Genomic DNA, 13,162 nt, shown 5'->3' on the forward strand with positions numbered 1-13,162 from the left:
CCAATATAAGGGTATATATATAGTAAACATTACAACATAGACTATTGGGATATAAAAATAGAACTAACAGATCGTGCATATCCAATAGAATGTTTATATTGAAAACAAAAGTGTCAAACCAACTTTTTCACAGAGGAATATAATGTCTTGTGTATACTGCACAACAAAAATTATGGGATCAAAATCACTAGGTTGTGTGCTTCCTTTATTTTCTCAACAAAAACAAAATAGAGAAAATAGAATCATGTCCCAGCTATTAGAAGAAAGACACCATGTGAAATCAAGATTTAGAATCTATCTTCAATTTGTAAATAGAAAAACATTTGTTTCTCTCTTGGAAGGGGAATAGGAAAGAGATCATATATCCACTACAAAATGCAAATGGGAAGATACATATAGCATTAGAGAATTTAATTCATGAAATAGGTTGCCATAGAATATTTTAGAAACATATAAATTAATAAGAATTGGCCAAATGGAAGAGTTGAAGAGGCTAAAATCTTTTCATTAAATATCCATTTGACTGTTCATTCTATCGAAGAGTTTGGTATGCTTATGATAAAGTACAAAATTAACCTCCTCTAAATGATTGATTTAATGGTGATAAGTGTAAAATAATAAATAAAAATAGTTGTTACATATACGTAGTAAAGTAGAATTGACTCAATCTTCTCTAATTCTAATGAAGAGTTTGATATGCTTATGATATGCATAATTAAATTTATCTAACTGAACTGATTAGTGTAAGTAGTAAATGAAAAACAATAAATAAGAATCATGTATATAATAAAATGGAATATGGGAATAAAGTAATAGGCTGAAAAAAGCTCCACCAGCACGCATTCCACTGCCTAGTTTTTTTGACTGGGGAATGAGAATTGTGGGTGATTACTTAACAAGTCTTGATGAGTGGAAATTTCAGGTTTCAAATGGGCTCACCAACTTGAACATTGTAATAATTGGGCTTTCGTTCTACCTTTCTCAAGGATGGTCCATCTTATTCTCACGCCCATACTTATTTTTTATTCTTTTTTATAAAATTATCTTTGACAGAAATATATTTCCATTATATATTTCGACAAAATATTATTAGAATATATAATTAAAAATACATAAATATGTTTGTAATCTCTATAAATCGAGAGAATTTTGATTTTGGTTTTTATAAAATTTTCCTTTATTATTTATCTTTCTAAAATTTGTAAATATTGTTTAGTCTTTGTAAAATATTTTTAATCATTGTAAACTAATTGAATTTTTCTTTCTATATAAAATATTTTTTCTTGATTTTCATTCCTCTAAAATTACTATTTTTGGTCTCTTATGATGATTTTAAGGTAGATAAAAAAAATATATGTATTTTAAGGACTAATAAATTCTTTTAGAGGTATCACATACTAATAATATAGTGTCACTAATATGGTATCACTAAAAATTTGAGTAACATATGAGATAGTTACTTAATATTTTAATAAATAAATAAATAGTTAAAAATAATTACATAATAACATGGATTAAAAACAATTGTTCTAAATTTTTTAGGGATGAAAAATAATTTTTTTTATAGGATTAAAATCAAAACGTATTCATTTTGTAGAGACTAAACATATTTAGGCCAATTAGAAAAATGTATTTTGTGTTGGTAACCAAAACAATGAGTGTGAATTAAACGATACACAACTTAAACAAGTTATTGTTATAAATGTACAATAAAAATATGTTTCCATCGAATATATTTTATCAAACAATCCTTTTCCAGTATATAAAATTACTTAATTTAATAGAAGAAAAAAAAATCTAGCCACTAAATGTCAAGAAATCGATAACCTAAAAAGGCTTAGTACTACATTAATCCAAAAAATCATAAGGATAATTCATATTATTTTAAGAAAATAGATGCTTGGTGTTGTCGAAGATTGAGAGAGGGAATTTCTACAATTGGAGGTTGAGAAGAAAACTTATGGTCAAAAAACAATAGTAAATTCAACATGTCATAATAATTTTGCCAAAGTTAACTCTAAGCCTACTCGTTATTCAAGCTTTTGAGCCTAATTTTGTCAAAAATTGAGTTCAAACTCATCATCTTAACAATAACAAGTTGATCAATTTCAAGCTTCATACTTAGCCACAAAGGCATTGAAGTCGATCCTAATAAATGTTGATGGCAATTATAGGAGAATGATCAATGTTTTCCCCTTAGATTTGCTTCAAGATCCTCGAGTTTTCCTTGAACCAGTTTTAGAATTTTTTAAAAAAAAACTAGGTGAGTTGGCTCGTTTAGCCCATCAACCCATGGTGGGCTAGGCCAGGTTAAAAAATTTTAGGCAGATGATAAACACACCTCCACTCTCTTATAAACACACCTCCTTTTTAAAAAAAATATATATATAATGCCTAAATTACCCTTAAAAAAATTCCTAAATTTACACCCCCTTTCCCGCACCCCCCTTCCTCTCATCCCACACCATTGTTGTTATTGTTGGCATTGCCTTCTTCTCGCCACATGACAAGAGCCCCGGATTGAACAAGCTCCAAGCACGGCCTCAGCTTAAAAAGGTTACCAATGTTGCTGTTGTTGTTGTTGCCGCATATGCTATTGAAGAAGGTTACCAATGTTGCTGTTGTTGTTGTTGCCGCATATGCTACTGAAGAAGGTGGTGGAATGGATGGTGAACGCGTACGGACAAATGGACATCATGTTCAGCAATGCTGGCATCCTTAGCCCCTCCGAGCAGATCGTGGAGGACCTCGACATGTCCCAACTGGACAAGGTTTTGGCGCTCAACGTGCGCGGCATGGCGGCATGCGTGAAACACGCGGCGCGTGCCATGGTGGAGAGGCGCGTGAGGGGGAGCATTGTGTGCACGAGGAGCGTGGGTGGCAGCCACGGTGGACCATCGGCGACGGACTACATCATGTCGAAGCACGCGGTGTTGGGGCTGATGCGTTTGGCGAGTTTGCAGCTTGCGGAGCACGGGATAAGGGTGAACTACGTCTCACCGAATGGGTTGGCGACGTCGTTGACTTGCAAACGGCGAGGGATGAGCGAGGAGGAGATGCAAGAGGCTTACCGGAAATTCGCCAGACTGCAAGGAGTGCTGCTCACTCCCAAACACGTGGCAGACACCGTCTTGTTTCTCGTTTCTGATGATTCTGCCTTTGTCACTGACCTTGATCTTAGGGTCGAATGGGACAAACCCGGGACAGCCCCCTTGAAGAGGAAATCCGAGGTTAGGGTTCTGAGGATGTCCAAAGGTGTGACCCCATCCACGGTTCTCACATTGGTCCAGCAGCACCGCCACCATGTCCGGCGACACCATCTCCGCCGCAATGTGGAGTGGCGTCTTCCCGGCGGGGCCAGAGGGGTAGTTCACGGTTGCGCCGAGTTCAAGCAAGGCCTTCACCACTTCCCTGCTACAATTCTCAATCGCGTAGGAGGGGTGCGGGAAAGGGGGTATGGAGTGCGGGAAAGGGGGTGCGGAGAACAGGGTTACGGAGAAGGGAGTGTAAATTTAAGAATTTTATTTTTTTTAAGGGTAATTTAGATATTTTATATATATTTTTTAGAAAAGGGGGTGTGTATTTATACGAGAGTGGAGGTGTGTTTATCACCCGCCAAAATTTTAAGCATTAAGGTTAGTGGGTCGAATCGAGCCAACCCACTTAAAAAGTAGGTTGAGGTAGGCCGATCCAACGACTAGGTTGGCCCATTTTGACAGTCCAACTACTAACTCACTATCAAAATAAATTGCTCATCTTTTGATGCCATACATGGCAAAATTTTAGCACCTCATCTTGACATCCGATAGAAGAGTCGCATAGCATACACTCCCCTTGGTCCTTCGCCATGTGGGACATGGACATCCTAGGCCCTTCCCTCCTAGTCACCAAAGACTACTTCAACCAATGTATTGAGGCATAACCTTTGGCAACCATAATAACAAACAATGTCCAAAAATTCACATAGAAGAACCTCGTGTGCAAGTATGGCTTGCCAAACACTATCGTCATTGATAATAGCCGACAATTTACTAAGGCAAAATTTGAAAGCTTCCTCAAAAAACATGGCATCACTCACCAAGTGTTGTTATATGAACATCTATAAGCTAATGGTCAAATCAAAGCTACCAACAATATCATCTTGAACAAGCTCTAGAAACTCCTTATCTCTTCCAAGGTGTTGAAAAAAAAAAAAAGACACTAAAAAAGGGGAATTAAATAATATTAATAAAAACTTACACTTTTTTGAAAAATCTGATATAGTTGTTAATGCTTTATCTAGAAATCACACATTATTTTCTTCCTTTAGAACTCAAATTTAATGATTTGACAACATAAGAAAATTGTATGAACATGGTCCATGCTTTAAAACCATTTTTGATGACTGTGGCCATAAGGTCAAAGATAGATTTTATCTCTTTGAGGGTATTTATTTAAAGAAGAAAAAATTTGTATATTTCAATGATCCATGAGAAAATTTGTAAAACTTGTTTACAAGCCGTACTTGTGTTAATTGACTTGTCCTAAGAACAACTTACTTGCTTAAGCTCTTGTCCAACGTGGAAATCCTTTTTGTTAGATTCTAGTCCTTGTTTATCTATTTTTCCCACTCACAACAAATAAAACTGTCAAGAAAAGTGTATCTAAAAAAGTTTTTTTTTTTCTTTTTTCCAGCAGTATAAATTATAAAAAAATGTTAGATACTTCGAATGAACGGACCGAAACTTGTTACAAATTATTAAAAAATTGATTTAAATAATAAAAATAGTAAATAAAATAATTATTTTATACTAAATTTATTAAAAAAATTAATATTATAGATATTGGGAATATAATTCGAAGATAGCAGACATGATGAATAGAATAAATTTTGTTTTTTCAAAAAAAGGAATAGAATAGATATTTCATTTTTCACGTGGGCATAAGTATCCACGTGTATAGTAGATACAAACACCCACCGTCCAGCGATTCATCTCGACTTCTCTACTAATATCTCTCTGTCTCTCTCTCTTGCTTCTCAACTTTACTTTCTGAAACACACACTCTCTCCGGTTGCAAATTAAGATGCAGTACAAGAACCTGGGTCGATCGGGGCTGAAGGTGAGCCAGCTGTCGTACGGCGCGTGGGTGAGCTTCGGGAACCAGCTGGACGTGAAGGAGGCGAAGGCCCTCCTGCAGTGCTGCCGCGACCACGGCGTCAACTTCTTCGACAACGCCGAGGTCTACGCCAACGGGCGGGCCGAGGAGATCATGGGCCAGGCCATCCGCGAGCTGGGCTGGAAGCGCTCCGACGTCGTCGTTTCCACCAAGATCTTCTGGGGCGGCCAGGGCCCCAACGACAAGGGCCTCTCCCGCAAGCACATCGTCGAAGGCACCAAAGCCTCCCTCAAACGCCTCGACATGGACTACGTCGACGTCATCTACTGCCACCGCCCCGACACCTCCACCCCCATCGAGGAGACCGTCCGCGCCATGAACCACGTCATCGACAAGGGCTGGGCTTTCTACTGGGGCACCAGCGAGTGGTCCGCCCAGCAGATCACCGAGGCCTGGGCCGTGGCCCAGAGGCTCGACCTCCTTGGCCCCATCGTCGAACAGCCCGAGTATAACCTCTTGTCCCGCCACAAGGTTGAGGCTGAGTTTCTCCCTCTCTACTCCAACTACGGCTTGGGCCTCACTACTTGGAGTCCTCTCGCATCGGGTGTCCTCACTGGCAAGTACAAGAAAGGACTTATACCGCCAGATAGCAGATTCGCTCTCGAGAATTACAAGGTTCACTCACATGTCTATTTTCACACTCCAATTACAATCCCTAGGGGACTAAAAGGGGATTTAAATTTTTTATTTTTTTAGAATTTGGCGTCGAGGTCGTTGGTGGATGATGTGCTGAAGAAGGTTGATGGATTGAAGCCCATAGCGGATGAGCTTGGAGTGCCCTTGTCGCAGCTTGCCATTGCGTGGTGTGCTGCCAATCCCAATGTTTCCTCGGTTATCTGTGGTGCTACCAAGGAATCTCAGGTTCGTTCTTCTGCTGTTGCATTGGATTTATATATTGTTGTAAGGAGGGTGAGTGATTGTTTTGTTTGTCTGTTGTTGAGATTTTGGATTGCATGCATTGTGGTTGTGGTGAGAAAATAAGATCTTTGATGAGATCGTTTTGTTGACATCTTTTCTTACTGTTTAGGAGAGTGGTAATTGTTTATCTCATGTTGAAATGGTTATCAAGAACATTGAGTCTGTTTGAATACTAGTTTAGAACTTCTCTTCTGGGAGAAAAAAAAAAAACTTATTTTTGGTAGAAAAGCTCTCAGAAGCGTTTGTAGATTGTATCCAAATAGATTCATTGTAGTGAGAAAATAACGTGTTTGTTTGGGTCATTTTGTTCAGATGCCAGGATTGTTGATAATTTTTCCTGACTGTAATTCTCTATGTGCTTCCTGTTTGTCTGGTTTTTTACTTTTGTTCTCCTTGATTTCTGAGATGAAAGGATTAGTGTTTGTTCTTCTTCTTCTTATGTGTGGTGTTAGTGTGGATAGATTTTTGTTATGAACCATTGCATTGTGAAAGCAAGAAGCAGATTTCATCCTTGACATAACCCCCTCCTAAATTAACGCAAGTTTTTTTGAAAATAATATCTCATTGATGATATTCCAATTTGGTGTACCTTTTACAAGAAGGCTTGCAAAGATATCCCTAATTAATAGGATCATAATTAATGATTATCCTAATTCATAAAATAAAAATGAAGAGATTCCTAATTAATATCATTAAAACTAACAATTATTCTAATGAAAAATAATAATACTAAGGATCTGAACCTTTTCAAGATAATGAAATATAAAGAAACAGAATATATGAAATAACTCAAGATTTATGGCAATCCTAATTAGTGGTCCACTTCAGTTTTCTTCAATTTGTTAATATTACTGTATAAGTGCATAGTCTGGAGGTTTTCACTGTTCTTTTTTTCTAGTGGTATGAAGTGAAGGAAGCTAGGTTCAAATTGAGAGGCTATGGTTTTTAACACTTGGTCTTAAAGAATAAATTTTTGGTATAATTAGGAGGTACATCCCACCATGCTGGCTCATATTAGGGGTATAGTGGTACCTCTAGTTACAACTCCATATCCAAGGTGGGGATTGAATTCCAACTTTTGGTTAAGGAACACAAATGTCAAATCATTTATGCTAGCAACTTTTGATGTTAGGTTGTACTCTAATGTACTGCTCCTGGTTTTCTTTTGCTGCTAATGTTTAAACTGCATTCACTACAAACTGTTGCATCATTTAAATGAAATTCAATGCAACTGTACTTGTGAAGCTGATCATTTTGCTTCATTGGAAACAAGTTCAGTAACTCCTTTTATCATTTAGGGAACCTAATTTTAAGAATTACCGCTGGTTAAACAAGTGTTATGTTTTCCGTTTGAATTGTTTAAGGGTAAATACTAATTCAATGATTGAATTGTGTGGCTGTTTTGCAAACTATTGTAGTAATTAGTGTCTGGCTTTGAATTTTCTTCTCTTTGTAAGTTCAGGAAAGAGAGAATAGCTGACAGAGTTTGTTTCTCTTTAATTAGACATTCTTACTTCTAAAGTCTCATGGTTTTGCTACTCCTTATTTTTATTGCATATCAGTAGTCTTGCATATGTGTTGCCCTGTCTTTCTTGCTTTGTATAGGTCAATTTGTTCCAAAGTGCTTATATTGGTAGTATTACTGATCTGGTAGTATTACTATTTTGTTAAAGATTTCTGTTAATTGCTGCCCTTTTGATTACTTGTTCATGTCTTACTAATGATGACTGATGAGTGACATGTGAACAGCACTGACAACTTTTGTTGTTTGTTCCTTGAACCTTTCATTGCTTATGATTGTATATGTCTTCCTGTACTCTCTAATGCAATGCATTGCACAATTCACACTTTTTAAATTCCTCCACATTATAAGCTAAAATAATCTGTTGGGATATTGAGGTTAGCTTTCAGAAGTGGTGTATTGGCATTGAATGGCGATTTTGGTGAGCCAGTTATAGAAAAACATAGTTTTCAAAAAGATTCAACTTTACATATGACTTATATCACTGTCACACTCAACCTTTCAGACAGAAGGTCCTAGAAGGGTTATGGTAAAAATAAAATCATTTACATTTTAGAAGTTGGAAACAAACACAAATAAAAAAACAAACGGAAAATCCTGATTGTAGTTTACATAATGCCTAGTCTAGCAAAAGCAGTAATGAGCTTTTCTCTTGTTTCAGAAAACAAGGTGTGGAGCCATTAATTTTATGTTTAATTTGGAAGCACAAGGAAATGTAAACAAAATGAATAGAGGGAAAATGATAAACCTTTCTTAAGAGGACAAAAGTGTTGATGCATCATGCATACAACTGGTGTTATGGGGATGATGCATTAGCTTACAACCACCCAAGCCTTATTCAACTATGTGATGTCTGTTCCATGGATTACAACATTATTTGGCTCAGTTAAAAAACAATTATTTAGAGATACTATTTACCATGGGATTCTTAACAATTTCTTCTAATGTATTTCGTGGTCTCCTTTATTTCTCGGGATTAAAAATCATGCAATCAACTTTCCTCGTGATCATATGCATATTTTATTGTATATGTATACCTTTTGACATTTTTTTTTTCATAATATACCGTACATATGGTTGAAAATGTTCTGTACATATGATTGGGTGAATGAAGTAATGGCTTATACATCCCTGTACGTGCACAATTGTAACTTGCCTGCAAGAATGTAGTTGGCCATTAAAATTTTCATATTTTTTCTGTTTCCTGTTGCATTGATTCAACAGGAGAAAATGAAAGCAATTTATGTCTTTATGTTTTGAGATATAACTAGCTTTCAAGAAGGAACTTTGCCATTAAAATATTATCTTATTTTTCCTGTTTTGTTTCTCTTAGATTCAAGAGAACATGAAAGCAATCGATGTCATTCCATTACTGACTCCTGTTGTGATGGAGAAGATTGAAGCTGTTGTTCAGAGCAAGCCAAAGCGCCCAGATTCCTACCGATAAATTGAAGTATTTCCAAGGGATACACATCTTATATATGAATTAGATGGGATGGGAGGCTCCAACATACTCCCACTGCTTTGGAGTGGAGATTCATGTTGAAATTAATTGGTGTGATTGTTGATGTGATTCCTCCATGACTTTTCTTCCCCTTTTTTTTTCATCTGGTTCTGAATATGCCTTCTCTTTTATGGGTTCAAACTTTCCAAATTGATTTTAGAACCAAAGGATTAAGATCTGAGTTTTTGTTTACATTGGCCATCGAGATTAATTTATACCAAGATTGGATAGTATTGATATATTTTTTTAAATATGTCAGACTAATATTTGGATTTTGAGAGGCCAATTGTGATTCTTGATGCATGTTGTTAGCTTTGTCAAGTGAATAGAATGGTTAATTTGGTCGAATGAATGGGGCGTAAATTCATTGCACTGGTGGCATATTGATGGAAGCACATTTTCTAAGCCATGCGAAGCTAAACAACTAACGCTTGTCGTTATAAAATATTTTCAAATATAAAGGTGCATAAGTGATTGATATTGCATTAGTGACAGAAAGCCAGTAATTTTAAAATGTTTCTTATAAATATATTGATTTCACCAAGATTTTACCTAACCTCAAACGATCATATCCAACCCTTTCGAGATATTTTTTTACATAATCATAATGCATCCAAGTTTGGTGAATTAGATCAGAAAGTGTTAAATAGTTAAAAATAGAATTCTATAGTTTATAGTAGTATTATTCGACTTGAATAGGATTATTTTTATGAATAATATTTGTACTTTATCAAAAATAATACTAAATATTGATAAATTATTTTTGCATGCTTATTAGTTGTGATATTTTATTGTTGTGCTCGTAGGTCTTGAGTCTCTTCAATTTTTCCTATTAGCTGAGTCGTTAGTAATCTCAAAAGTAAGATCTTTTAAGGCCTAATGATATATTATTATTATTATTATTATTATTATTATTATTATTATTATAATAATTATTATAATAACATAACATTCTGATATTTTAATATATCATTTATTGTGAAAAAAAGGTTTTCAAGCTTGATTCTTTATTATTACAGAGAATGATTTTATATACAGTAACAGCAGAGAGGATATATCTCAGAAACACAATCAAATCCCTATAATTAAGCTAATTCATATAATTAAGATAATCCCTGAAAACTAGCTAATGCAGTAAATCAATCTATATTTGATTACGATACAGTGAATCAATAAGAAATCTTAACACTTCCCCTCAAGTTGGTGCGTAAATGTCAGTCACGCTCAACTTGCTTAAAAATCTGGAGAACACTGGTTTTGAGACGGCTTTCGTGAGGATATCTGCCAACTGATCTTCTGTTCTGATTTTAGGCAATTCTAAAATCCTTTTCTCCAACTTTTCCTTGATGAAAAATCTGTCCACTTCAATATGTTTTGTACGATCATGTTGTACCGGATTATGAGCAATATCACACGCAGCTTTGTTGTCGCAATACAACTAGATTGGTTGCTTAGTCGAGTATCCTAAATCTTCCAGTAGTAGCAGGATAACAACCTTCCATGCCTGTTTCTCGTAAAAGATCTAGAATATATTTTCTCTGGGAAAGAAATAGTCCTGTTTTTGATCTGGAAACTTCTATCCCAAGAAAATATTTCAAAGGGCCAAAATCTTTCATTTCAAATTTTCCAGATAAATAGTTTTGTAGGGCTTTCCTCTCCTCATGGTCATTTTCAGTGACCATCATATCATCTATATATATAATAATAGTAGTGATTTTACCATGTTGTTTTTTTAAAAACAACGTGTGATCTGAATTGCTTTGATGATAGCCAAAAGCAATCATTGCCTCTGTAAATCTTCCAAACCACGCCCTTGGGGATTGCTTTAAGCCATATAAGGATTTCTTTAATCTGCACACCTTTTGGCTATGCCTTTTTGGAACCATACACCCTAGTGGAAGTTGCATATAGACTTCTTCAGATAATTCTCCATGGAGGAAGGCGTTATTTACATCAAATTGTTGTAATGGCCAATCAAAGTTTACCGCTAAAGATAACAATACTCTAACAGTATTAAGTTTAGCCACAGGAGCAAATGTCTCTATATAGTCTACCCCATAAGTTTGAGTGTATCCCTTTGCCACTAGCCTTGCTTTAAACCTTTCAATTGTGCCATCCGCTTTGTGCTTCACAGTATAAATCCATCGACATCCAACTGGTTTTTTTCCTAGTGGACAGTCAACAAGTTCCCATGTTTCATTTTGTTGCAAGGCCTTCATTTCCTCATTCATCGCATTTTTCCATCGTGGATCAACCAAGGCTTCCTGTACATTGTTAGGAATAGCTACAGTAGATAATTGATTTGCAAATGACTTATTTGATTCAGACAAACGATGGTAGGAAACAAAATTATTCATGGGATATCTAACCTTACTAGAAAGAGTAGGTTCATAGTTGGATTTAGGAATACCTCTAGTGTGACGTTCAGGTAGTTGTTTTTTTATTGGCTCAGACACAAGATTAGGAGCATTGATGATAGCAGACGATTGGTTAGGTGTGTCATCAAGAAGCTCATTCAAAGATATAGGGGAGGTCATACCAAGTTCGGTCACCACTTCATCATTTGAAGTCCTATTTATTTCATTTTCCTCTTCATCAATACAACTTGATTGCAAGTTATCTCCATAAGAATTATCGCTGCTACAATTTGCTTCTAAATGGTCTCTAACCTGGGAATCAATTGTTGTAGAAGTATTTTTTTCAAAGCAATCAGAATCTTTAATGGACTCACCTTTCTCAAGATATGCATATTCTTTGCCATTATCGTCTAAAATCTGCAATTCTTGATGGTTTTCCCCCTGAAGTGCAGATTCTGAAAAGAAATACATTATTTTTTCATGAAAAACAACATCCATGCTGATAAACATTTGTTTAGTTGGAGGATGGTAACATCTATACCCCTTTTGGTGCATAGCATATCCAAGAAACACACATCGTAAAGCTCGAGGTGCCAATTTATTTTGGTTCTTTTGTATATGGACAAATGCTACACAACCAAAAACACGAAAAGGCAAATCTGCACTACCGATGCTAACCACTTGGTTAGTGAGGCTCTGTAGTGGCGTTTGAAATTCATTAGAGCTAGAAGGAATTCGGTTTATAATATATGCTGCCATAGTAAGAGCTTCTCCCCAATAAGACAAAGGCATATGAGCTTCTAATAATAAAGAACGTACCACCTCCAATAAGTGTCGATTTTTTCGCTCAGCGACACTATTCTGTTGCAGAGTATTAGGGCAAGTTGTTTGATGAATAATCCCATGTGCTTCCAAGTACCTCTTGAGGTCTAGACTTTGGTATTCACCACCATTGTCACTACGAAGAACTTGAACCTTTGTATTATATTAGGTTTCAATCATTTTGTGAAATTTTTGAAATATCAAATTCACTTCTCCTTTGGATTTCATTAACCATAACCAAGTCATCCTTGTACAATCATTTATGAAAGTAACAAACCAACATGATCCCCTTAAAGTAGAAATCTTAGAAGGACCCCAAACATCCGAGTGTATAAGCATAAAAGGAACAAGACTTTTATTCAAACTGAGTGGGAAAGGTACACGATGACTTTTTGCTTGTTCACATACATCACAATGAAAAACAGAGACATCACACTTTGCAAATAATAAAGGAAACAATTTTTTTAAATAACCAAATGAAGCATGTCCCAGGCGACGATGCCATAGCCACATTTCAACTTCCTCCTTTTGATTGGTAGCACTGTTCACCATAAAAGCACTTTCTAACTTCCTAGAATCTTTTGACCCCAAGTCCAAGTAGTATAATCTTCCTCGTTTAACACCATAACCAATCGTCTGTTTGGTCTGAATGTCCTTAAACACACAAAAATTAGGCCAAAATATAACAACACAATCTAAAGCTGTAGTGATTTGAGAAACAAACAAAAGGTTATATTCAAGGGATGGAACAACTAAAATAGAATCCAAAGTCAAATTATTAGTAAGAGTTAAGGATCCTTTGCCAATAACAGAGGTTGTGTTACCATTAGCAGTGGAAATTAATTCTTTTGAGGATGGTTTCATGGATGAAATTTGTCTAGA

General features: G+C 35.8%; 3 protein-coding genes across 3 annotated transcripts; 2 read left to right on the plus strand and 1 right to left on the minus strand.

Annotated features, from left to right (window-relative positions):
- The first annotated feature begins 2,006 nt into the window (after nt 1–2,006).
- Nucleotides 2,007–3,545, plus strand: LOC109812367 ((+)-cis,trans-nepetalactol synthase NEPS1). Its single transcript, XM_020376316.3, has one exon. The coding sequence runs from the start codon at nt 2,613–2,615 to the stop codon at nt 3,543–3,545; it is 933 nt and encodes a 310-aa protein (XP_020231905.3). The 5' UTR covers nt 2,007–2,612.
- Nucleotides 3,546–4,959: 1,414 nt separating this feature from the next.
- Nucleotides 4,960–9,449, plus strand: KAB1 (potassium channel beta subunit 1). Its single transcript, XM_020376308.3, has 3 exons — nt 4,960–5,772; nt 5,854–6,018; nt 8,931–9,449. The coding sequence occupies exons 1-3, from the start codon at nt 5,065–5,067 to the stop codon at nt 9,042–9,044; spliced, it is 987 nt and encodes a 328-aa protein (XP_020231897.1). The 5' UTR covers nt 4,960–5,064; the 3' UTR covers nt 9,045–9,449.
- A 1,100-nt stretch (nt 9,450–10,549) lies between these two features.
- Nucleotides 10,550–12,739, minus strand: LOC145949600 (uncharacterized). Its single transcript, XM_083060052.1, has 2 exons — nt 11,512–12,739; nt 10,550–11,365 (listed from the first exon to the last, which is right to left on the minus strand). The coding sequence occupies exons 1-2, from the start codon at nt 12,248–12,250 to the stop codon at nt 11,352–11,354; spliced, it is 753 nt and encodes a 250-aa protein (XP_082916178.1). The 5' UTR covers nt 12,251–12,739; the 3' UTR covers nt 10,550–11,351.
- Nucleotides 12,740–13,162: the final 423 nt, after the last annotated feature.

The sequence above is a fragment of the Cajanus cajan genome, chromosome 7 (assembly GCF_000230855.2).
Source record: "Cajanus cajan strain Asha chromosome 7, NIPB_CcT2T_4, whole genome shotgun sequence".
NCBI classification, from domain to species: Eukaryota; Viridiplantae; Streptophyta; class Magnoliopsida; order Fabales; family Fabaceae; genus Cajanus; species Cajanus cajan.